General features: G+C 41.5%; 1 protein-coding gene across 8 annotated transcripts in view; it reads right to left on the reverse strand.

Annotated features, from left to right (window-relative positions):
* Positions 1–24,707, reverse strand: part of TSNARE1 (t-SNARE domain containing 1) — a 478,612-nt gene that overhangs the window by 308,821 nt on the left and 145,084 nt on the right. For all 8 annotated transcript variants that reach the window (XM_021387367.1, XM_021387368.1, XM_021387366.1 and 5 more), the window contains one exon: positions 4,453–4,530. In XM_021387367.1, coding sequence (XP_021243042.1) covers positions 4,453–4,530 — 78 coding nt within the window. The remainder of the gene's footprint in view (positions 1–4,452; positions 4,531–24,707) is intronic.

The raw sequence follows: 24,707 nt of genomic DNA on the forward strand, positions 1-24,707 counted from the left end.
AAACTACCCTAAGATGGAAATGGAGACTTTATCACACCTGTGGGATGTTGAAAAATCCTTTGCTCAGCCTCTCAGATCAAGGTAATGGGATTGAATGTGGCACCAGTCTGTCATGAGGAGTCACTAATAAGCAAGTAACAGGAATTAGAGAACGAAGAGTCCCATTAGAGGACTCATATTCTCCATCTGATTCTTGCGGCATACCCTCCAGTGATCAGGACTTTAGCCATGAGGCATCGACCGAGCTCTTTTTACAGGAGTTTATTTATTTATGGGAACCGGCTACCCAGGGAAGTGGTGGAGTAACTGTCCTTGGAGGTTTTCAAGAAACATGGAGATGCAGCACTGAGGGACATGGTTTAGTGGGCATGACGGGGATGGACTGATGGTCAGACTAAATGATCTTAGTGGTCTTTTCCAACCTTCTATGATTCTATTCATAAGGCATTAGTGAGAGGCAGCTGCAAAAATTTCATTAAAAAAGAGGAGAAAAAAAATTGCCATCAACCAGACAAACTCAGCTAGTACTTGATCTTCTATTTGTGGTGCTTTCTCCCCTCAAAGGGAAAAAGCAACTGAATAAGGAAACATAAAACTCACAGAAGCCAAAGCCTTATCAGACAAACTTCCCTATGCTTAACAGGGAAAGTCCCTGAAGAACTAGACAAAGAGAAAGCAGATGCAAAGATCAGGTGAAAGTTCCCACTAACCTTTGACAATCCTGTAAGAGACAGCTTAAAAAAAAAACTCCCTACATTCATGAAATGGCTGGAGAACGATCCAGCAGCACATAAACAGAAGCAACGGACCTGGCTGAGGTTTTTATTCAACACATGAGAAAGATTTCCATTTTTGTAGCAGAAAAGGGGAGCAGGAGGCATTTCTATGTAAGTTCTGCCAAGATCAGCCCAGAGCTGCAAAGATTCTCCTTGGTCAGAAGCCAAGGCCTCAAATGGCCAAGAAGAATTTAAATCACTTCAGAGGCTTTCATTTCCGCAAAAAGAGTAAGGAGAGCAAAGAGAATTCAAACAACAGAAGCATAGCATAGAGAGCTCATTACGCCTGTAGCCTATCAAAGCAGAGAAGAGCATTTCAGAGGCCTGGTTTGGTCTCCAAACACAGTGGAGAACCTGGAAGTCCCAAAAGAGGTTGGGGTAAGGCAGGAAAAGGGAAACTGTGCCTGGATTTCTGCAAACCTGAAGGACATTCAACACGCCATGCCTGGCGCAACAGGAGCACAGGGCAACATCTGGTGAGCATCTGCAATGCAGCCACTCACTTCTTGCTCAGCTGCTTGTGTGCTGGTACACAAAACCAGCATGGACTTTTGCTATGTGCCCTGAGACAGAGCTTGCTGGGTTTACTGAAGAGACCATATGGTGCAGCTGTGCAAGGCAGAAGGGATCCTGGGCATCCTTTCCCATTTTACAACCCTACAAAGTTCCTTGTCTAGGCTGGATCAGCTTTGTAAAATTTTAGCAGTACATTCAGCATCTCCTCCCCTGCGAAGGTGGACCCACTGTTGGGGAAGGGCTTGTGAAGAAGACACACACAAGTTGAATCAATCTGCCTTTAGCAGACAAAAATAACAGAGGTGGTGAAGAGCACAGTATCTTATGGGCATTTATTCAACCTAAAAGCACTTTAAAAAGCATTATGAATTCATAGATTCATAGATTTTAAAGGCCAGAGAGAGCTATTTTGATTATCCTGTCTGATTTCCTACCATAAAATTTCGTCCCATCACTCCTACATTGAGACTGTAGACTGCAGCTGGACTAAAGAATCTGTTATAAAAAGACATCTGAATCTTGATTTAAAGGTTCAAAGCTACACCGCATCCATCACGTCCCTCCAATAAGCAGTTCTAATGGCTAGTTACCCACATACAGAAAGATCGAATTTGTCTAGCTTTGACTCCTATCTCCTGATCTCATTATGTGTGAGAATGTTAGATTAATGAGCCCTATGCTATCTATTTGATGTGTTTCTTCCCAGAGAGGTACTTACACACCACGATCAAGTTCTCTCAGATGTCTCAAACAGAAATTTGGATGGCATGCATTTTAAAGTCCAATTTGAAGACTTCAAACAATTGCCTTAGCTTTTCTCTGTACCCTCTCCAATTTTACAAAATAGTTTTAAGTGTAGGCACCATCGATACCTGCTTCAGAAAGCACTCAGTACAGGCAACTCTAACTGAAAGCAAATCTTCACGCACTCTATACTGTCTTAAGAGGAGAAATAAAGACCACCAGAAATTACTCAAAACCTAATTGAAGGGATAAATGTAATTACACCAAAGAACAAAAGTAGAAATTGGATTGAAGCATTTCAACAAAGATACTGCACTCATCTTAAGGATTTCTCAGGGTAAACAGGTGACCTCCAGAGCTCCTTTCCATCCACAACCACTCTGTGATAGTATGAATTTCTCGAGCTTCTGCAGTACATGGTTTTACTTCACCTCAGGTACTACCAGTCCTACCATTGCTCTCCACTATGACACAGGACATACAGAAGCGCAACACAAAGGTCACTTTCTGTGGCTGAATCTCTCAACTTGTGCTGTTTGAAGAAAGCTGCCAAACTTGCGGTATACAAGTAGCTTTCCAGAAGGCTGTAAGTAACACGTTCTTTACACAACTGTTTGTGTACTGTATCAATCAGTTATTCCTCTTAAAAATAACAATCACCACCACCACCACCACCACAACAACAACAACAAACCATGAAGTGTCCTTTCCTCATTTTTGCCTTTGATTCATTTAGAATCATGTTGTACAGGTAGCAAAACTACTATAGAATCATAGACTCACGCAGAGGATCTCTGGAGGTCTGTAGTCTAACATTCTGCTCCAAGAAGGTTCATTTGAAAGCAAGGTCCTACTCCAGCTCTGAATATCTCCAAGGACAGAGATCCTACAGCCTCTCTGGGCCCCCACTGCCATGTTTAATCAACCAGATGGTCAGAACTCTTTTCATAGCATTGAACTGTGAAGTTCTGTGTTTCAGCCTGTGCTCACTGCCTCCCATCCTTCCACCGTGAGCATCTGATAGGTCCGGCTACACCTTTTCTACACTTTCACTCTGGTTTCCCATTGAGTAATTAGAGACGAGAATAAGATCATTGTGAATTCACGTTCAACTTCTGGTTCACCAGTACTCCCAGATCTTTTCTTCAAAATGCCTTTAAAGCAAGCAACACTCATCCTGTCTTCTTGCATGGGGTTATTCCATTCGAAGGCACAGAAGAAAATGTGAAATATTATTTTTCTTCTAATTTTACAGCAAACTGGGTGCCCAAACACCTTCATAGAGCCTACCCAGCATGTGGTTTCACCTTCAACTTCACCTTCTGGAATAGTGGAAAGCAGCGAAGTCTGACTGGTGAGAAGTATTTCTGTGCTACAGGAGGTCCTGAAGCTCTAACTCAACATGATGATGACTGTCAAAAGCAAACTCAAATTTACCAATCCCTTACAGTCATAAAAAAATGTGTGCTTGAACTTGCCTGGCAGATGGAGGCATGACTGTACTGCAGCATACAGAAATCCTTATAGACAAATAATGCCTGCATTTCAGAAGATTTTCTTCCCATCCTCCTTCTAGCAAGGACCCTTTACTAGAAAGACTGGGACCTTTCCCCAGGACACATGGGGAGAATTAAAACACTTGATGAGGCACTAAGGTCCTTTCTTTGCATCCCATCCAGCCCTCTGTCTCACCTGATGCCCTCATACACAGATCAGACCAGAGAGAGATGCCAGTCAGGAAATTCAGAACATCAGTATACAACAATTTTAAACCCTTGTCTGGAAGTAGTGCTTTGGAAATGGGATGCTACAACATTAACTGCTATTCAACAATGCTAGTTTTTATCTCTCTGCATAATGCAGCTCTACATTCAATCCCAATGAGGCACTGATGAGCCAGAGCATGTCTCCAAAGGAGGGAAGAACTTTGCACCTCCACTGTGCTGGGAGATATGAGGAGGAATAGCATCAGTGCTCAATCTTCAGTGCAAAGAATAATAGAAGAGCTTTGGTGTTGGTGTTTCTATAAGGGAGATAGATGTTTCGCAGGTTTGTATTACAGGCTCTGAACACAGTAGTGCTGCAACACATTAGAAAATGAGCCTGGCTTGTTCCACCTTTCTGCGTTCTAACTCCCTATTGTAACAGATGACACGATTAAAAATAGAAAAGGATGTGGTCTCAGTAAGAATTCGAATATATCTGCGCCTGTTTAATACAACATATGGTGGAATATTTTTACATCTTATAATGAACTGTGTATTGGACACGTGCTGGTGCTCATGAGATGCAGCAGCAAGAAAACTGCATTAATACTTGCTCCCTGACAACAGGAGCTGTCACACACCATGTACACGCACAGGAGTCATCAGCAGGACAGCACACAAACGACCAGGAAACCTTTCATTATACGCACCACTGGAGTTAATTCGGAAGACGTTGGCTGAAGTCTCCTGAAAAAGTTCCTGTAGTTCGCTGGGATCAATCTGGGTGGCTGCAAAGACAAAAAGGGAGATCTATTAATACTAGAGACCGCCATCACTTTGAAAGGGTCTCACCTCCCAGCACAGCCTCTGAAAGGGGATGACCAGCAGAGAATAGCTATGATAGAGCTGTCACCAAAATATTGTATTTTATACATGCACAGGTTATGGCAAGGATGATGTGCTGTCACACAGACTGCAGGGAATTGTCAGTACTACCACCTGGAAAATGCTACCTGATCACACAAGGAAACACCAGTGATGCTAGAGCACTATACAAAGAGGACAGATTTTCTCCTCGAAGCAAAATTCTCGTAGGAAAAATAATACTTGCTCGTCTCAATCGTAGTGTTGCTTCAACAAGAAGAGGACTGATGGGGAGCCCTACCCTGTACCAATGGGCTGTGCAAATCATTTACTGTTCAGTTGAATGATGTAATAAAACACTGAATCAAAACTCCTGCGTCCTGTCTTTAATGAAAATGCTTATTAGCCGTTAATTCAACGATGTGGGTTCCTCCCCATTGGAAATCTAGCCCAATTAGGGGGGCCAATGTAGCCTTACACAGTGTCTGATTACACAACATGCACTGGAAAGGCAGATCCCTTTGCCAGCATCATCAGGACAGTAAAGGCAATGATCAGATGCACCAGATATGGCTTATATGGATCAAGGCAGCCTCTGCAGGAATTATTAGCAATTGCAATAGAAATATTTCTGCTCATTTATCAACTGAGCATAGCAGAACTGCAAATGAATGAGAAACTGCAAGCACAACAACATGGATAGGCAGAGCAAGGTCCTGCCTTCAGGAAAGGGAGAGGAAACACTGAGAAGGAAATAACTTTTGGGGCAGGTGGGGAACACTTTGTCCAGGGTACCCAAATCCTTCCTACAAGGAGAACTCTGAAGTGAGACAAAAGGTTTGAATGCTTGGTTTACTTTTGATGTTTTGTTGTTGTTGTTGTTGTTTTATCTTCATTCCCCGCCATAAAGCCCCATAAAACTACTTGAGGTCCTCCAATGCTTCATCATCGCCAGAGAAGGGTGAGTGTGAAGCTGGACTGGGCTATACTACAGAGCAAGGATACTTCACTTACATAAACCTTTAAAAAGGGTCAGTTTTTGATGGATAATAGTCACCAGAGAAATTCTTTTGTCCACTTATACCTTTGGAACGAGCCCTACAGCTGATTTTCCCAAGGTTTAGCCCCATTTGGCCCCCACATGCATCAGCTTTTGCAGTTTTATGGAAAACTGCTCTACCACAAACGTTGGCCAAGTTCAAAGCACCACAGAGCTTGTCCACTTGACATGCTACAGTGCATTTAAACAGCTGCTGTTATTGGCATGTTGCACCTCTGAGCTGAAGCATTACAGATACTCAGATAAAAGCTGTAATTCATATTTCCAGGCAGCAGACTGTGACTGCAACACAGTCTGCATCCCTTAACCAGATTTCCAAATGCTGTTAAAATACCATGCTCCCAATGTGCATTTGAAAGAGCAGAACATCAGCAACGGGGCAAGGCAAAAACTGTGAATCTTGAACAAAACAAAAAGCCCTCCTGATGTACTGCTCAGGGTGGCTCTGAGGATGCATCCTCCAATGCTTTCACAGAATCATAGAATCATTAAGCTTGGAAAATACCTCCAAGATAATCAAGTTCAAATGTCAGCCCATCCTCACCATGGCACATCCTAAACCATGTCCCTCGGTGCCACAACTCCATGGCTCTTGAATGCCTCCAGGGCTAGTGACTCCACCACTTCCCTGGGCAGTCTGTTCCAATGCCTGACCACTCTTTCAGAGAAGAAACCCTTCCCAACATCCAACCTCAACCTTTCCAGGCACCACACAAGGCCACTACCTCTTGTGCTACCACCACTAGTTACCCATGAGAAGAGGCCAACTCCCAGCTCACTACAACCTCCAACCCACTACAACCACCCTAATTCAGCTCCCCATAAGACTCATGCTCCAGATCCTTCATCAGCTTTGTTGCCCTTCTCTGGGCATAAAGAACATAGAAATCTTAACAGCTGTGAAAAGAGCTTTCAGAAGCTTCCATGTTTTGGTATTTTGGGCTATGAAATAACATGAGAGAGATGGATATGCTGAAAGAGCCCAACATGATGCTGCAAGGCCTGGAACAGCTCTGCTAGGAGGAGAGGCTGAGAGAGCAACCAGGGGGTTTTCCATTGCTTCTCACCCATTTCACATGCAGCAATATTTGTGTGAGATGATTCAGCCTCAACCCAGCCATAAATAAAGTCCTGGATCAGACTGTCAGGTTGACACAAATCCAGAGCATTAAATGATGTTTAATCAAAGTGCACAGGGTCTCATTGCCAGAGATTTTCCCACTCTTCTCTTTCCACAGTTCCTCCTAAATCAGCTTTCCCAGACACTACTTTCCTACACTTTATATATGGGGCTATATAACACCAGAAATTAGCTTGGGCTTACCTGTCCCCAAGGAATTGCACCTGTTAGTAACAAGATCCAGCTTTCATTAAATCACTGAGAAAAGAGCAGAACCAGATAAGATTTTAGGTCTTTATAGACAGCGCTGACCCTGGTTTGGGGAAGTTTTGCGTGGTATTTCTGACATAACTCAAATTTCTGGGTTAGTAATGTGGCAGGATGGGCTCCATCAGAGGCTACTGCACACCGTGGGCACGACATGGCTTCAGTCTGGTTATAAATTTCTAATTGCATGGGGACTGATGCTTAGTGATGGGGGTTTTTTGGATGAGTGTTTTTTTTTTGTTGTTGTTGTTGTTTTTTGGAGGGGAGAGAAAGGTTTATTTACGTGCTTATTTCCATTCTTTCCTTAAATATCCAGCAGTGTTAAAATCCCTGAATTTTTGTCCTGGCCCAGGGATCCTGCGTCCATATGCACATAAGAACATAAGATGAGGAAGCCCCAGATGAACCATGATGCAAGGAAGTCAGGGTTCTAATCGCTCCAAGTCCTGAATTAAAGGAACTCAGCAAGACACAGGATATATTAACCCCCCCCAAATAACAAAGATTGCAGACTTCAGTGTATTCCCACACTGAAGCATTTATTACACCTAACAGAAACCTCTGGGGAGGTGTCATTTAAAATGCCAAGCACACCCAAAAGCAAAAGTAAAATAACCTAAATGCTGCAAAAGACAGAAGCAGCAACTCATTTTGGTGCCATGCACACCTGCGTTTTGTTGGAACTAGATGATCTTCAAGGTCTCTTCCAACCTAAGCCATCCCATGATTCTATGATTTTGGAGCTCCTGTAACACCAAAAGAAAGAAACACCAAGCAGCGCTGCATGTCCAGTGTTGGATCACAAGGTAACGACTACCCAGAAATTTGGGTGCTAATTTGGGAGAACAGGGTTTGTCCAATCTCCTCACTCCTTCACTCACACTCTACTGCATTTCCATAACGGAAAAGAGGTAAACCCTGAGAGGACAAAGTGTGCGTATCATCCTTATCTTGTTAAGTCTCATCAGGATGATATTTATTTTGGCTGAACTCCCCCTCCAAGGTTTTAAATCTCAATACATAAACATCAAACAGAGAAACACACATCACCTCCACACCTCAAATAAATGTGAATTAAATGGAAAGGAAAAAAAAAAAAAAAGAAACACAACAGAAACACAGAAGTGGATGCAACCTTTGGCCAGAATTTCCACAAACGCACTTTGAAAATGCAATGCTCAGAGAACTGCTATCCGATAAAACTACATTGCATCTGGCTTACAAGTTCCTGCTCTGCCCTTGGACTTCTTGTGTTACAAAATTCTGCTAGTTCTGGTTGTCTTCTCATTTCAGAGAAGAAAATAGTAACAGGGATGTTGTTTTAAACTGCTGCTGCAATTTTGAGCTTCCACACATCAAGCAGAAATGTTGTAACTATTCATGGAGGACTCAGCAGTCCAAGCAGACAAGGAAAACAATTTAAAACCGGCAGGAGAAAGCAAAGCAAAAATGCATCTGTACTGCCAAGCTAAGTGAAGACATACTACAACTATGAAAGAAAGAGAATATGAGGCACATTTGTTTCTACTAAAAAATTAAATGTCTTTGACTACATAAAGCAAGTGCTAAAAAATTACGATTCCCCAAGAAGGAGTGTGAGGTTGCTGATATGCCGTAAATACTTTGCATGCGCCAGTGCTAATAGAGGTCGGGGCCACAATGGGGAAAAGGTGACTTTTAATTACACTTCAGGTTCTGAAAGTTTGCAGTGGAAATGATACAGAATTCCACATGCAAATCACTTCTCTGCTTCCTTAATTGCCAAAAGCAGTTTTCCAGTATTTTCCCCATCTGCTTCCCAACAGAAACCCCTTGGCAAGGGAAAGGACAAGCCAACTTAGCAAATATTGATGAGCCAATCTATTTATTTCATAGAATCACAGAATCATAGAATCATTATGGTTGGAAAATATCTTCACCATCACCTAGTCCAGCCGTACACCTTCTACCAATACTGCCCTCTAACCACATCCCTCAGCCCCACATCTCCACGTTTCTTGAGCACCTCCAGGGAGAGTGACTCCACCACCTCCCTGGGCAATCCAACTGCTAGAGCAGTGGCAGCTAACATTGACATTTCTGATATTTTCTAATATTGCTGATATTTTCCTACCATTTCATGATACTTCTGTCTTTTGCTTGAAAAGTTACACAGACATCCAGATCAATGAAGCAAAGGAAAAGGTTGAGCACTCAAGCCAATGCTCTGCCAAAGCAAAGTGTATTCACACGTGATCTGTTGATCTTTGGACTGATCAAGAAAAAAAAGGAACAGAAAAAGAAAATTGAAACCTTAAATATCCATGTGAACCACAAACATTTTTTTTCCATGGCTCTTGGTCTGCTTCCTACCCCCCATCCCCCAGACAGAACAAGATGAAATGGTTTCAAACTAAAAGATGGGAGATTTAGATTGGGCATAAGGAAACATTTTTACAAGAAGAGTGGAGAGACACTGGCACAGGTTGTCCAGAGAGGTGGTGGATGCCCCATCCCTCGAAATGTTCAAGCTCTGGGGCTCTGAGCAACCTGATGTAGCTGTAGGCGTCTCTGTTCATTGCAGGGGAGTTGGACTAGCTGGCCTTTAGTAGTCCCTTCCAACTCAAAACGATTCTGTGACTCTATGCCACTCTGGAGGAGGAAAATGCTGTCAGTGAATGTTGGCATCCTTGTGTTCTCATGCTATTTGACAGTCCATTATTAGCTTCAACCACCACTGACAACTGTTCTAGCAGAGGAAGGAGAAATCTGAAGGAGCTGGTAAGCGGAAATGTTTTTTGGTTCCCCACTAGACAAACTAAATGCAAAATCTGAACAGGCTTATAAGGTCTTTTCTCTGCTGATCTGGACATAATGTTCAAAGGGAATAGCTAGAGGTCCAAGACAACACGCATGGCAAAGGCATCTACATGTACATCCTTATGCTTAATGCTAATGAAAACTGCCATGTTCCTCACGTTAATCTTCCTTGCCTATTAATTATTTCACACTAATTTGAAGCTCCTAACGGCTTTTCTACAGCCAGGTGAAGTCAATTGCCTCCATGAACTCAATTTTGTAGCAAACACAAAATAACTCAAAAGTTGCAGAAAAGAAGAGGCAAAAAGTTACAGTGACTCTAATAAAAAGAGAAAAGAAAAACGAGACAAGCATTCAATCTTTCTACTTACAATGCAAAACGAGACTGCAGTAAAGCAGCTCAGCACCTCAGTTTTTAACACAAATATCCCCAGTGCACCACCTTGAGCTGTGTGTGTCTCTGCAAAATAAAAGACAGCCACAGATATCCTGCATCTGCGTTTTGCTCATCTGAAAGATTTATCTGAAGCTGTAACACCACCTTTTGCTAGAAAAGAAAAAAAAAAAACAAAAAAAAACCACCTTTCAGCAGAAAATTACCTGGTATCCAAACTCCTCTTCTGTACTTGGAAACTCCTGCAAGGAGTATAGTGCAGTTAGGGAGCAAGCTGTGCTCGTTGATTTCAAACTACCCATTCTAAATCCTGAGTTTCCCTCTACCAAAAAGGATTAAATACAGCTGGCTTTGCCTGTGCTGAAATCCTGTGGCTTAATCCTTTCATAACTCAGCTAAACAGACACATCTCACCCACTAACAACCTTTCCCAGGACAAGGAGACCCACTGGAAGGCTTCAATTTACCGCTTGATGACTTTTCATGGCATTGATCTAAGCCATCCAAGACACTAACTCTTTCTGGAGGGCCATGATCCAAAACAAGAGCCATGTTTCTCCAGCACAGGGAAATCAAACTCAGGGGAGAGCAAAAGATTGATTTCCGGCTGCTGGTCCAAGGGTGAAAGATACGCTCTAGAGCAAAATGCTACATACATGTCTGTACTTCATCCTCTCCCTAACAATTGACATAAAAATGAAAAGACCTAAAGAGATGAAGGAGACAAAGAATAAATACAAAACAGCAGTTGTCATAGGGAGGATAGAGAAAGAAAATGCCCCAGAAAACACACTTAACACACAGGCAAGAAGCGATGGATGCACAGCCACAGACACCTACACCTAGCACAGCCTCTAGGACTCATATCCAGGGCAATCCTTCTCATGGACACTCTGGTGTCTACTACTTCATTCCATACTAGCATGAAAAGGATCCACCAAAAACATGTTCTGACAAGACTTCTTTACTCAAAAAACATGGCTTAAATTACAAGAGAAATGGAAAGAAAATGAAAGAAGCTTGCATTGTGTCTAATGTTGCAAAGTTGCTCCTGGCATGCAAGCTTAGGAGGTTTTTATTTCCTCCTGTTGAAGTTTGAGTGAAACAAGTGATAAAGAGAAATGTAATCAACAATCACACTCATCAAGCAGCATGCTTTCCAGCAGCATTGGAAAATATGATGCTGTTCCAGGTGGAAATGCTCTGAAGGTCTCTGCTATGGATTTCTACAGTGACTGGTACAAAACACATGAGTATCCTCTGCATGGGCAATAGCAGAAAGGGGAGACATTGAAGAAATTACACATTTAACAAATGGGATGAAGCCAGTGTTTGCATCAATCTTCTTCCAGCTCCCATTCTCACACACTGGGGTCATTATACCCAGGAACTCAATTACCTTTGGATTAGCTCAGGGTTTCAGTTTGCATTGATGCTCATAAACTTCTGCATTTTTTAATGAAATTGCCTTTCTGGTTTGGCCAGGTCCCCCTCAGTGTACAAAGCAAAAAATTCCTACAATCTTAGGAATGAATCTTTATTTAAAGAATGATTTATAGGAGAGAAGGTATCTTAGCTGGGAGAATTCATTTCATCCCACCCATCTGAAAGGGAAATGTGGTTAAGCAGTGAAGTATCTACCTCCTTTGCTTCTCCCCAGGACAAGACCAAGAAGCCAGGAGATCAACCTCCCCTCAAAGCCCTGTCTTGAAGTAACTTACTTCCACCTTACCCCTCATCAGATACAACAGCAGAAAAAAGTATAGAGCAAATGACAAAAAAAAAAAAAAAAAAAAAAAAAAAAAAAAAAAAAAAACCCTATTTTAATATTCTTTTTCTTTCAATGATCTACCATAGTTAGAGAAAGTTGGCTAGGGGCAACAAAGGTTTTGCAATTTCTAAGCCAAATTGAGCACAGGGGCTAAATTCAACGAGTGCACAAGAGCAAGGTGGTAAAGCAGACAGGGAGAATCATTTCAGAATGGTAATAATCCCACGTGGTCACGCATTTTTTTATTGGTCTCTCTGACGTAAAGAGTTTCCATACATTAACCTTTTGAAAGCTTCTGAGATTTGTGCTTTAGTTAACATGTCCTCAGAGAAGCAACTACAATCCCCACTCCAAGTGTTCCTGGTAGAACTAGAACATTTTAACTGGCGTTCAGTATGGCTCTTTCTAAGAAGACCCTAGGAAAGAAAGAAAATAATATGTATGATAAATTTCTCAGAAAGGAATAATAAACACAGAGCTAGTGCCTAAGAACACCAGAAGACGAGGAAAGAGGTTATCCAGAAAAGGCTTCTCATGTAGGTGAGACCTAGAGCAATGGGACCCAAATTCTGCAAGCTGGCAAGTGTGCTTTGGCAACATAAGATAGCCCAGGTAGGGAGAAGCATCTCTTACAGAAATAGAAGATACTGAGTGAGCAGTGGTGACAGTCAATTCCAACTGACAGTCAACTGGTAGTGACAGTCAACTTCAAGTACTGTAATACAGGATTAAGACACTATTTCACCCATTACCTAGCTGAGTGAAGAAGCTGCATGAGTTCTCTGCACTCCCACTTTAGATAAGGCAACAGAGAAGGCTTTTCCTTCCTCTCCTACTGTGGGGGACAGCATCCCTGCAACTCCGAACACTGCACCATGTTCTCAGCCACCAAAATGCAAATCTGTACAACCCAGAAAGCTGTTCACAGAAAAAAAAAAATTATTTATCTTTTTACAACGCAATCAAGATACAATCAAATTCGCTTTGCATTATTTCTAATTGAGATGTTTCTACACTCTTTTGTTTCCCTTTTTTTAGCATATATGCTAATAAGTAACTGCTTATTATGATGAAGGTGACAATCTGTTGTACGTGCACAGCTAGTGCTGGTAACTTCTTCAGCCCTGCAGCTTGCCCGGCACATCCTGGAGAGCATGACTGTAGACAGTGCCAGCAAACCAGCTTATGTATATGGAAACTGGCCAGCACTGTGCTACCGTGCTGATGATGTGCAGGTCAGGTTTTCCAAATCACTATGGATCCACATCCAGCATTCTTACAGCAGCAGTCAATAAAAACAGACCCCAAACCCACCCATGAACTAAGGCAAGCAAGAGATACAAACAGAGAATCAAGAGAAGTTATCTCGCCATGAGGCCTTCCTTCAGCCTCCTCTTCTCTGAGATAAACAAACCAAATGACTTCACCAAGCTTCTGGCATGAAGTGTTATTCAAAAGATGAGATACACTATAAAGAAAGCAAGTAAAGGAAAAGAGGTGGGATGAGGCAAAAATACTGGATAGAGCCTGCCTCCCACTTGCTGCGGAAGGAAAAAGCAATAAAACTCAACAAAAAAGCCCAAACCAACCAACCGGTCAGCTAACCAATCAACCAAGCTTTTTAAATTATCACCCTGATTATTTTTGAGTTCACGAATAATAAATAAAATTCCTACCACCTTTCATTCCTACAACATGAATAACAACAGCTATTGTTGATTTAGTAGAAGGAAATGTCATAGATTTTTAAGACTGTTTACTGGAATGAAAAGCCTATCACTTCATGGCAGCAACATGACGGGTAAGAGTGACGTGAAGGCCAAGTGGGCTTGGTAGCTTGTAGGAAATGACTTTGCGGGATTTTCACCCTATTTCACTTGCTCAAATCTCAGCAAAATTATTGAAGTAATTTGGAGAGTAATGGAAGCTTTCCACACAGATATCCCTATTTGTAGAGGTGTTTATATCCTAGCAGAAGAATTAGAGAAACCGTTCATTTTCTGCGATGGTTAACTGCAAAACAAGTTTAAAATTTTAAATAAAATCTTATGAAGAATAAGTACAGATTGGAGCCATGCAATGGATTAAGAAGCTGCTACGCTCTACCAGACTGTAGAATTTTGGCTTTGGTTGGACAGTTTTACAATTAAGAGTCTTCCTCCGGTTTTAAGTAAAGGGGAGGAAATCATTAAGGGTTTTGCATAATTCTAATGCATTACCGAGATGTAGTTGAGGAGCTTATAAATAAAACAAAGCACTTTGATTCTTCCTTTTTTTTTTAACTGGTAGTGGATTAGGAGAGAGTTAAAAAGACGATTCATTTTTGATTGAAATAAATCAACGTACTGGAAAATACCAATTCATTTGCAAAATTTCCCTATCAAATCCCATTACTTCTTGCCTTCCAAGATGGAAAGTCTAATCATGTTCCCTTCTTCATGCTCCAAAGCAGTACCAGAAGCATGCATAAAGGCAGCGCATGTCTGAATTTTTATAAGGATACCCAAATTGTTTTAAAAAAAAAAGGCAATTAAAGACATTTGACAGATTTTTACTTTTTTAATGATGATGTGGTACGAGTATATAAATAAAACCTTGGTGAAAGCAAGTTTTTGTTTTCACTGCTGTATTCCCAGGATGGTCTGCAGCACATTGCTAATGCAAACACAGCACAAGCACTAACAGTATGTGAAAATGCAAAGGAATTGACTGAAAAACAAAGTGAAAAGGATTGATCTTACACTCACTGCACAAGCTTTAGGAAATGTAACATGGAAACAGCCAAGAGACAAAGAATACAAATCTTTCTGAAATGTCATTATTTGACAATTCACTGGCGATATAAATGACAAAATCATGTCTTTATATTTTAAATGGCTCTTAATCAGCCTCATTTTTGGTCTTATTAATATAGTCAGTGCTAATTGCCTGAGAAAATGTCCTTTAAGAGATCTAGGCTATTAATGAGAAAATTGAGGTGACTGTTTAATTTTTATTTTTTTTTTGTGATTAGGTCCATGTGATGCAAGGCAATGGTAAGAGAAAAATTAGCTACATGAATAAAAGAAGAAGCTCTAAAAAAATTAAAACAATATGCATTCTGGTTGAAAATATCCAAGTACCTATATTTTCTAATGTCCTGTAAATTATGAATTCTATTATCAAAATTGTGATATATAAACTCGAGTACCAAAAAGACCCTGGAACATATTAGATAGAAGTCTAGTAATAAAATTGAATGAGAATGGTTGATACTAACAGATGATAGGCATAATTCATGAGTTTATGCTTACTACCACTGTACTGGAGGGCTTCCAATGTTAGGATGAGTCACTGGTCATACGGGAGCCATAACGACAGTGACAAGAGACATAGCGGTGACTCTCAGAAGGAGATGAACAGTGGACAGAGAGAAGTGAATGCTCCTCTCACTGCTTTGGTCAACCAACAAAGCAGAACGTTCTCTTCTCACCACCTTGGCTTGTGCAAGACCAAAGAGGAGTTGGAGGAGAATAGCAGACAATGTGTATGACAGCTCTGCAGGAAAAAGTGGGGCTGCAGGATGCAATGCTGGATTACAACACAGCTTGCTTCAGCCTCAACCATGCTTGTTCCAGCATAAAGCTGAAGAAGCTATAGTGCAGAAAATGTTTACTCCCCATAAACTTCCTCTTCATAGCATCCTTTGTGGGCCACAAAAAAATAAACTTCAGATCATCTCAAAGGTAGAGAAGACAAATTGCATTCTTATTAATTAGGATCTTGAAAAGTCGCTGCAATGTCATGGAGATCTGCATGCAGAGGTTTTATAAACCACAAGCCCCAGAGAGATGAAGTAAGATCGGTGATGACAAGATAAGATAACAGGTGTTACTAAAGCAAAGAGAATGCAAGGGCAACAGCAATGGAGCAATGCGAAAGCTGACATCTACCCACAGGAAAGAAAAATGCTCTGCAGATGGACAGTATTGCAAGTGCTGGAGCAGATTTCCACAGATAACAGTTCAGAACATGTGATGCACCCTCCTCATCTGGAAAGCTCCAGTCCACCAGCAAAAAAAAAGGAGCACGGTAACTTTTAAGAAGCCCTAAAGAGGACTGAAAAAGTGCAATACACTCTTTGCTATTTCTGGGTAGGCTTTATTTGTATTTTTACAGAAGAAAACAATATTGATTACTTATGAAGAAAATATAGAGCACCTTCCAAACATTTACTAAATGGATGAAGGGAAAATAACTTGTTCACCCAGAATTAACAGCAGAAGAAACTGGCCCACAGAACCAGCTCTTTTGAAAGACATCACAAAAAGCTATTCATGGTGGTGATGAGTTGATCTTAGTGGTCTTTTCCAACCTTAATCATAGAATCATAGAATGGCTTGGGCTGGAAGGGACCTCAATAATCATAAAGTTCCAACTGCTCTGCCACAGGCAGGGCCACCAACCTCCAGATCTGGTACTAGACCAGGCTGCCCAGGGCCCCATGTAATGTTTCTATGATTCTATGATTTGCCATTCAGTGAGGATGAAAGAGTACTGTCATTGCTATTTAAGAGTTGCTTGGGATGTCCTGAGTAGACCTGGTCTTCCTCAGTTTATGGGATCTACAAGCAATCTGCAGAAGTTGTAGCAATAGCCATAAAATGTCCTGTTTCTAATTACACAACCATTTCTGCAGGTATTCATTGAGAAGACTAGTACAGAAGGCATAGGGTCAGCTGCCTCTCCCTGGGATTCACAAAATCCCTGGGATTTTGAGTTCACAGACCCAGAGTAAGTTCCTTGCCAGCACCGCTATTGTTTATCACTTGCGAGACGGTCAGTGGAGGCAAAAATTAAAGAATTTGTCTTTTTTCTTTCCAAGTACACAGGTGTAAACACTCAGCAACAACCCTTCCTCATCTACCAAGAGAGCAGTAGAGGGGAAGACCTTCCTTCCCCTTGCAAATTTGAAAAACAAAACAAAAAACACTTCGTTATTTCAAAGACAGTAAGACAATTTCAAGCATAATTTCATGGACTTGTCCATCTATAGGGCAACTTCTACACTATACTGAACACAATGCCATAAAACAAAGAAAAGACAAGAAGTTTATGTTAGCTTACGGAAGAAATGTAGTTACTCCATATGTAATGTGATTTGGACAATGAACTTTATACCTCCCTCATGAGAAAAAAAAAGGGAGGAGAGAAATTGCATGGATGTTAAACATTAGAGATTATTATATTGCCCTCTGCATCTTTGTAAAAGCAAGAATATCCATTCTCAACAAATAAAACAGCAGCATGGTAACGCTATAGGTCTTAGCCCTAACCTCAAGCCTTTCTAAACAGCTGTGAGACAAAAATAGGCGTTTTGCTGTTTTATTCAGCAGAACTCTGCTACCTTTCTCATTCTCAGCATGACTCACTAAATATTTGCAGACCAGAGTTTGATCCTTGTCTTCATCAAAAAGACTATTATGCGGTTGAACACAGGCTTTCTCTCATTCTTCCAAAATCAAACTGAGACATAGGTTGAAGTATCTGCCAAAAGAAAAAAAAAAATCCATGGCACTGAGATACTGATGAACATGAGAAAGTGGAAGTGATAGGAATATGGTGAAGAAAAAGCTGAATGAAGTTTTTTGGACAACTAGTTTATTAGCAAAATTCAAAGGTACAAATGTGAAACAGTATATAGCTATAAGATTTTTTTCTTCTCCTTCCCTTTACCATAGCTAAAGGAGTTTATTGCAAGCTTACAAAAGTAAATATTTTGATATTTTGGCTCAAAATTCTGGATATTCTCAAAGTTTGCCAACTTCTAAAGTCCCCAAAGAACAACTATAAACTGAAATAAAAGAGTTTACATTATGCAGAATATTTCAATCAGTGGAACTCTTTTCCCATTTTGAGACAAATTCTAAACATATTTATCAGCCACAGGGTGGAAAAAACTTAAAAAGTAAATTAAAATCAATTATTTACAGCTCCCCACTGAGCACCAGTACCACTGCTCATGCTGAGACACACACATATACAAGATACAATGAAGTGGTGAAAACCCAAATATATCTTAAAAGTGTTTGGTTCCAAGGGCAGAGCTCCTGGAGATATGCACCCCCCACACGAACTAATCCTTTAGTCCCTTTGAAAATCTCAAGGAATCCCAAACCAGATGTTCATTCTAGGGCTGCAGCAGCTTTTTTTGATTGTGCTCATAAAGGAAGAAATAACATTCTGATCTCTGTCAATCTTCTTGTAGCCTCTCTCCAAGCGTATTTGCAAAGTGCAACAGTCATTTTGTTGTTTGATGCTCCTTCTGTGACATGTTGCTCTAACAGAGGTCGAAGAAACCCTTCCCCATACATACTTCCTACCGAACATTATTAAAAGTATTAACACTGTGGGTTTTTGCAAATATACAACCACTGCCTTCTGCATATGCTGCTGTTTATAGGAAAAGTGGACAATTAGAAGCATGTTGACAGCAATGGCTCTCTAGATCGTCCTTGACATCAGGACTTTGCCCTGAAGCTGTGTCAGGGGAGGGTCAGGTGAGCGTCAGGAAAAGGTTCTTCACCAGACGGCAGTGGGCATGGAACAGGCTGCCCAGGGCAGTGGGCACAGCCCCAAGATGCTGGAGTTCAAGGAGCATTTTGACAGTGCTCTCAGACATATGGTTTGAATTTTGGGTGGTCCTCTGTGGAGCCAGAGGTTGGACTCAAATGATCCCTCTGGGTCTCTTCCAGTTTGTGATATTTTGTGACTCAATGATTCAACGACCAAAACAAGAAAATCTAACATTCTAGCAGAAGAAACGGAACTGCTGCAAAATCCCTGTTCCCTAACATCTCCTTCAGTGCCTGGTGCATCAACCAGCATTGAGTAGTTGGACAGAAGCAGTCACGAGTGAAGACTGAACACTTGACGGGGACCTCTCTCAGGTACCCATCTGGGGATGCTGGATTCCCTTCTCCTTCCCCTGCCCACCTTTTGCGTCCTCCTCTCCTTCACTCCCCCGGCCTCTTACTGCATTCTTTTTCCACCTACCACTTGTAAAGGCAGCAGCAGCTGCTGTGCAGATCTCACAAAGCAGCCAGAGATGTGCCGCTTCACTCCTTAGGAAAAATCCCTTCTTCCCTGCTCCTCAGGGTAGGCTGAAGCTCCAAGGTCTCTAAAACTCCCTCCATCCCCATCAGCAGAATGCTGCATCTCCTGCACCCATAGATAGCTGCTGCAAATTTCAACCCTGTTCTGATGCCTGGAGATGGGCAATTTGCTGTAGGTGGCCCTGCTTGAACAGGGCAATCACTGACCTCTAAACAATAAAAAAAGACAGAACGTGCATACTGAAGGGACTCAGCCTGTGCTCAGAGAGCACAGAAGAAGACCCCACTGAGCATGCAAAAGTCACAGGAGACAATCCTGAAAACACAAAATACTTCTGGTTGGTACTTTGGCCTCAGGCACACACCTACTGCTCAGCAACAACCAGCCAGTCAGTGAGCTACTGACACTATGTCAACTGAAACCAGGGCACAGGGAGGGCAGTGCTGTGCAGCACTGACTCAAGTGATGGCAAATAATGGTATGCATTTTGATACATCAGCGAAACACAGTGCATAGCTAATGGTGGTGACTGTGTTGAAAAATAGTGTTTTGTAGCTGAGAATTTGCTCTATCAAATAGTGTTATTATGCTCTTGGAATTGGTTTCCATGGAAATACATAGGAGGCATTACTTTTGGAGCAACTTAAGAATATGCGGCCCAAGTCAACTTCTCATTACTCAGAGTGGGCCAGGCAAACCAATAGGTTGGATACCCACGTGTTAACTTCACCCAAAACACATGGAAATCAGAGCATGGCATTCATCGTATCCAGCAGCTCAAGCAGTTAACATCAGTTAGTTTAAGAGAATTGATTTTATCTGAAATTCCTGCTGCTGCCTTCACGCACACACACACATCTTTGCAGTTTCTATAATTAGAACACACCAAGAGAGAAGCAATTTGTAAGGAGAATGACACGTCTTTCTCAGAAAGGTGTTGTGTGCATGTCTGTGGGGAAAAGCCTGCATATTCAGGAGGAAAACGTCTGTAATGATGCCACAAGGCATTAACTAGAAGCCTAACTGTTTTTATCCTCCTGTCTAACAGAGAACAAAAAATACATATACACACACACACACAAACACATCCCTCTACAACCTGTGCTTAATCAAAGACAAGAGATGTTAAAATATAGAGATTGTCCAACATGCTTCGAAAAGTCTCTTTAGACACTGTGGATCTCTTTGCAGCACAAAGGAAGACCTATGGAAAGAAGCCTGGAGTACATTCATATGGGCTGTGATTTGCTAACAGCATAGCACACAGAGCTCTGGTCCATCCTGGTATTGATATAGCTCTAGAATGAGAGTACTTTAAGTCAAACCCACGTGGAGGTGGTCCAGGGCACTCTGCTGTCGGTGCCCCTGTTTGAACAGGAGTCAGAACAGACGGACCCAGAAGTCCCTTCCAACCTCAGCCATTCTGATTCTGTACACTTTTCTGGGAAAGAATGGGGCAATGGACCCAGTCCTGGACCTGCAATTTCCAAAGCCTTCTCCCTGCTCTGGTGAACCCTATCTCGTTTGAAGTGTTTCCAGAGAGGTCAAGAAATCCATGGGAATGTTGTGAAAGACCAGCGGACATCACAGAATCACATAATTATAGGATCATTAAGGTTGGAAAAGACCTCTAAGATCATCTAGTCCAATCATTCACCTACCACCAATATTACTCACTAAACCATGTCCCTAAGTACCACATCTACACATTTCTTGAACACCTCCAGAGACAGCGACTCCACCACCTCCCTGGGCAGCCTGTTCAACATGTCTGGCTTGAATTAAAAACTACACATAAATTCACCATGTAGTCTCAGCCAAGTCACTAAACAGCTTTTGGATTCTGAAGATAAATTGCTCCTGGGGTTAAAAATGGTATGGGACAGTCCTCCATCCATCCTGCGGATAAATCCAGGCAATCTCTGGATGCAAGGAGCTGAATATATGTCAAAATATACCGCAGCAGGTTCTTAGTGTACAAATGATCCAAAAAGACTGACAAAATGATCTCATGATCCCTTACAGCTTTGAAATCCATGCATGTGAGAGCTAAAATAAACACCAAAAAAATACAGCGTTGCTTATCGTTAATGCCAAGACTAGACATACTTTCATCCAAGATCACAAAAAGGGCTAGGCAACGGAATTTCAGAACTTCCAGTAAACTTTTGCACCTATAAACTGCCTCAGCAGGCAGAAAACGAGACATTAAAAAGGAGCCTTTTTCAGTAGGAATGCGTCATTAGAAGCGTACTTTGTCTAAATGAGCAGGGGCTGTCTGGGGATTTCCATGCTGCTGTCTTAAAATTTGTTTTTAAAAAATTGAGCTTCACAGAAAAGGAATGCTAAAATTCCTGTGCCTTTGATAAGAAGTGGGAAGCTTACCTTTCTTACATGGTTTTGGTTTATTTTAAAAATAAAGTCTATCCTTGCACTGTCATCTTAATATCCTGCCCGCATAAACTGTTTTAAGGCTGTTAATTCAATCCAACCTCTATTGCAGTTGTTTTGTCCTTACACAGGAACTAGCTGCTTAATGCTCAAGTTCAATAGCCATAAGCAAGATTCATGCTACAGGTAGCGTATTGCACATGATATTTAAAGCACCAATATTTAGTGTTGCACTGTAAGCCACAGCATAAGGAAAGGCACAATCCTATCTCTTTTCATACACTAAGCTCCCATCATGCCATTACTATTTAGTACAGCAATGAAGAAATTCTCCCAAAATCTTGGAGAGTTTTACGCACTTCCCCATCACAGACCAACATAAAGGGTCACTACAAATTCCTTTGCTCAATGAGAAGAGGTTCATAGACCTGGCTGGTGACCAAATCATCCTGAAACACTTCCAATCGAGCCCTCAGGACATAGAATCTGTGTTAAAGGTGCTCTAGAAGACCCCAAAGAATGATCCTGTGCTGGTACCTGATTACACGGCACAGCCTTGATTTTTATAGCCAGGAAAAAAGTCTCTTTTTCTTGCATTGATGCTAAAGCTCAGGACGCTGACAGTGGGGCTGGGATGTGGGGTCAGATTATCCCTGAAACAGCTACTGATTTTATTCTGAATGGTGCAACCTCATACACAGTATCGTTGTACGGCCTGTACAAACCTCTACCAAATGCTGTTCTTTCTAGGGAAAACACAAACAGATTCTGAAAAAGGCCTACAAAGATTTCATGTCCTTTGCTTAGCTATCATCCATTTGCACCCGCTCTTCATTTGTCTCACAAAGTTGAATTTTCTTGAAAAATGCAGCCCACCTGGGATAGGGGAAGGAAGAAATATCTGAGCTGTGGAGAGCAGCACTGAGCACAAGAGTCAAGAGTATCCACACCATGGCAGTGATCAGAAATATTAAAGTATTCCTAGAAATACTGGAAAGAACTACTTGAAGTGCTCCCTGCCCATGTGCTTCCAGTTTGGTATGGCCATCCTTGCCCAAAATGACTGGGAGTCAGGAGCTGCCCCCACCCTATGCCTACCCCAGCTGGCAGCATCCCATTGAACAGCATTCAACTAGGAAAGCAGCCTGCATGCCCAAAGAGAGTTGAAACACAAAGGGAGGAAGAAGCCAGCTCAAATAAATGGATAATTGCCATTTAATTCCGGTGTATTAGATTTGGCAATACTTGCATTACAGTTAAGTCAATAAAACAACTTGGACTTGAGCTTGATTTGACAATGGGACAGACCAATCAATCTGTCTGAGAAGCAAGTTCCTGGCCCTGCTAGGGGACCTCAGGGCAAGGACAAAAGAAAAGCCACTCCAGGTCTTCTACGTGCCAAAATCAGTGTTGAACGAAGACACCACTCATGGTCTTGCTAGATTAGGCAGCCTTGTTCACGGATGAACACAGCCCTTCTGTTTTCCCCTTGTGTTTAGGAACACAGAAATTCAAACCACTCATGTGCTGCTTATTCCCACAGCTCAGTTACGCTCTGCAGCAACGACCAGCTACTTCGCGAGAGCAGCAATGCTGTGCCGAGCGCGTCTGCCCGTTATGAACACAATTTAGGAGGCAAGCCCATATAAAAGATTTGCTGTCAGGCAATTGCCTCAAGAGAGCTAATTAAAGCTGCAAGGGAGAGCTGAAAATTTCCCCCTGCTGACTGCTTCACAGCTTGTCACCCCAACCCGGCCACCAAGCACAATGTGCATCGGCGGAAGGTGCTGCGCTGGAAAGGATGGCCATGGAACCCACCCCTGACAGTGATCACCAGGGAAGGCCAGTGTAAGAACAGCTATTTAAAATGTCTGTAATCTATAAATAAAAATATAACATAAATCTACACTTAAAAAGTCTAAAAATAAGTATGTTTTCTGGCTGTGACATCAACAGATATAAAGTAGTTCACCTCGTTTACATGTAGAGCTCACTTTCTTTGAAATATACAACATCTTTGGGGTTTTTTGACAAGCTAGAACTTTCTTTGGGATGGGGAAAATCTCCTTCCACTGTAATACAGTGCAAGTCATAGGTGGAAACCAGGTGAAATCGCAGAGTTTGATTTCTTCTAACCAAAAAAGAGATGTGTATAACTTCATATTACACTATTAAACACAGTATTCTTTTGCATTACATTATATCCAGTTGCTCTAGTGACTTGAAGGACACCTGTCTATTACAATCACTGTAATCAATTAGGAAAGGCAGAACATAAAACCATGTCAAACTGTTTAGGGTCAGAATACAACCACTATCCCATCTCAGGCTCTACACTCTGACAAACATGGAAGTCCCTGGAGATACTGACAATGGTTTCAGGGTATTTAACATCCACAGGGCACAGGCTCTTGCACCACGACAGTATTTACCCACATGACCGAAACTTTGCCTGTACACAGTAAAGACTGAGAAACAATCATGTTCGTCCCCAGTGCTCTAATTGAAAACCGATCAATTAATCGATCAAACAGAAATCCAATAATGCAGCAATTTATTTCAGAAATTTCAAAGCAAGAAAATAAATTAAGAAAATACCTGATGTCTTGTGTTCGTTAGCATTATAATTTTAGTGGTAATTCTTCATCTTACAGTAGTTATATGCATGTCATGTGGCTATGTATACACCCAGATACGCGTAAAATATGTTTTACTGCATATTACATTTTCATTGCAAATATTTTCCTGAGATATCCTAGAATGAGGGCACATTAAAAGCACCTGCTATTAAATCTTTGCTAAAACCTCCAAATTTCTCATGAAAATCCAAAGTGTGCCGTTAATGAAATTGTTGAGTTTTTAATGTACGTGTCATTTTGATGAATGTAGAACACCATTTCCATAATGTCTTACATGTTTCACGCACTTCTGGGTATTATACCATCTTCTCGATATTCCACAAAAACAGACTATTAGCACAAGCAGGAAGAAAAACAGAATCACAGAGCCATACATGGTTACAGAGAGTTTCTTTCAAGGTAAGAGTCACAGTGCAAAACTTCCCAAGCTCTTACTCTGTTCTCCAACCATTAGATTAATGCATTCCAATCTTCGCAATAATTTAATTAAATTGATCAGCAGATGAGAAGTAATGCTGCACCACTGAATCTAATTAAACTGCAAGTTTATCCTCTAGAAATAAAG

Source organism: Numida meleagris, chromosome 2 (genome assembly GCF_002078875.1).
Source record: "Numida meleagris isolate 19003 breed g44 Domestic line chromosome 2, NumMel1.0, whole genome shotgun sequence".
Lineage (NCBI taxonomy): Eukaryota > Metazoa > Chordata > Aves > Galliformes > Numididae > Numida > Numida meleagris.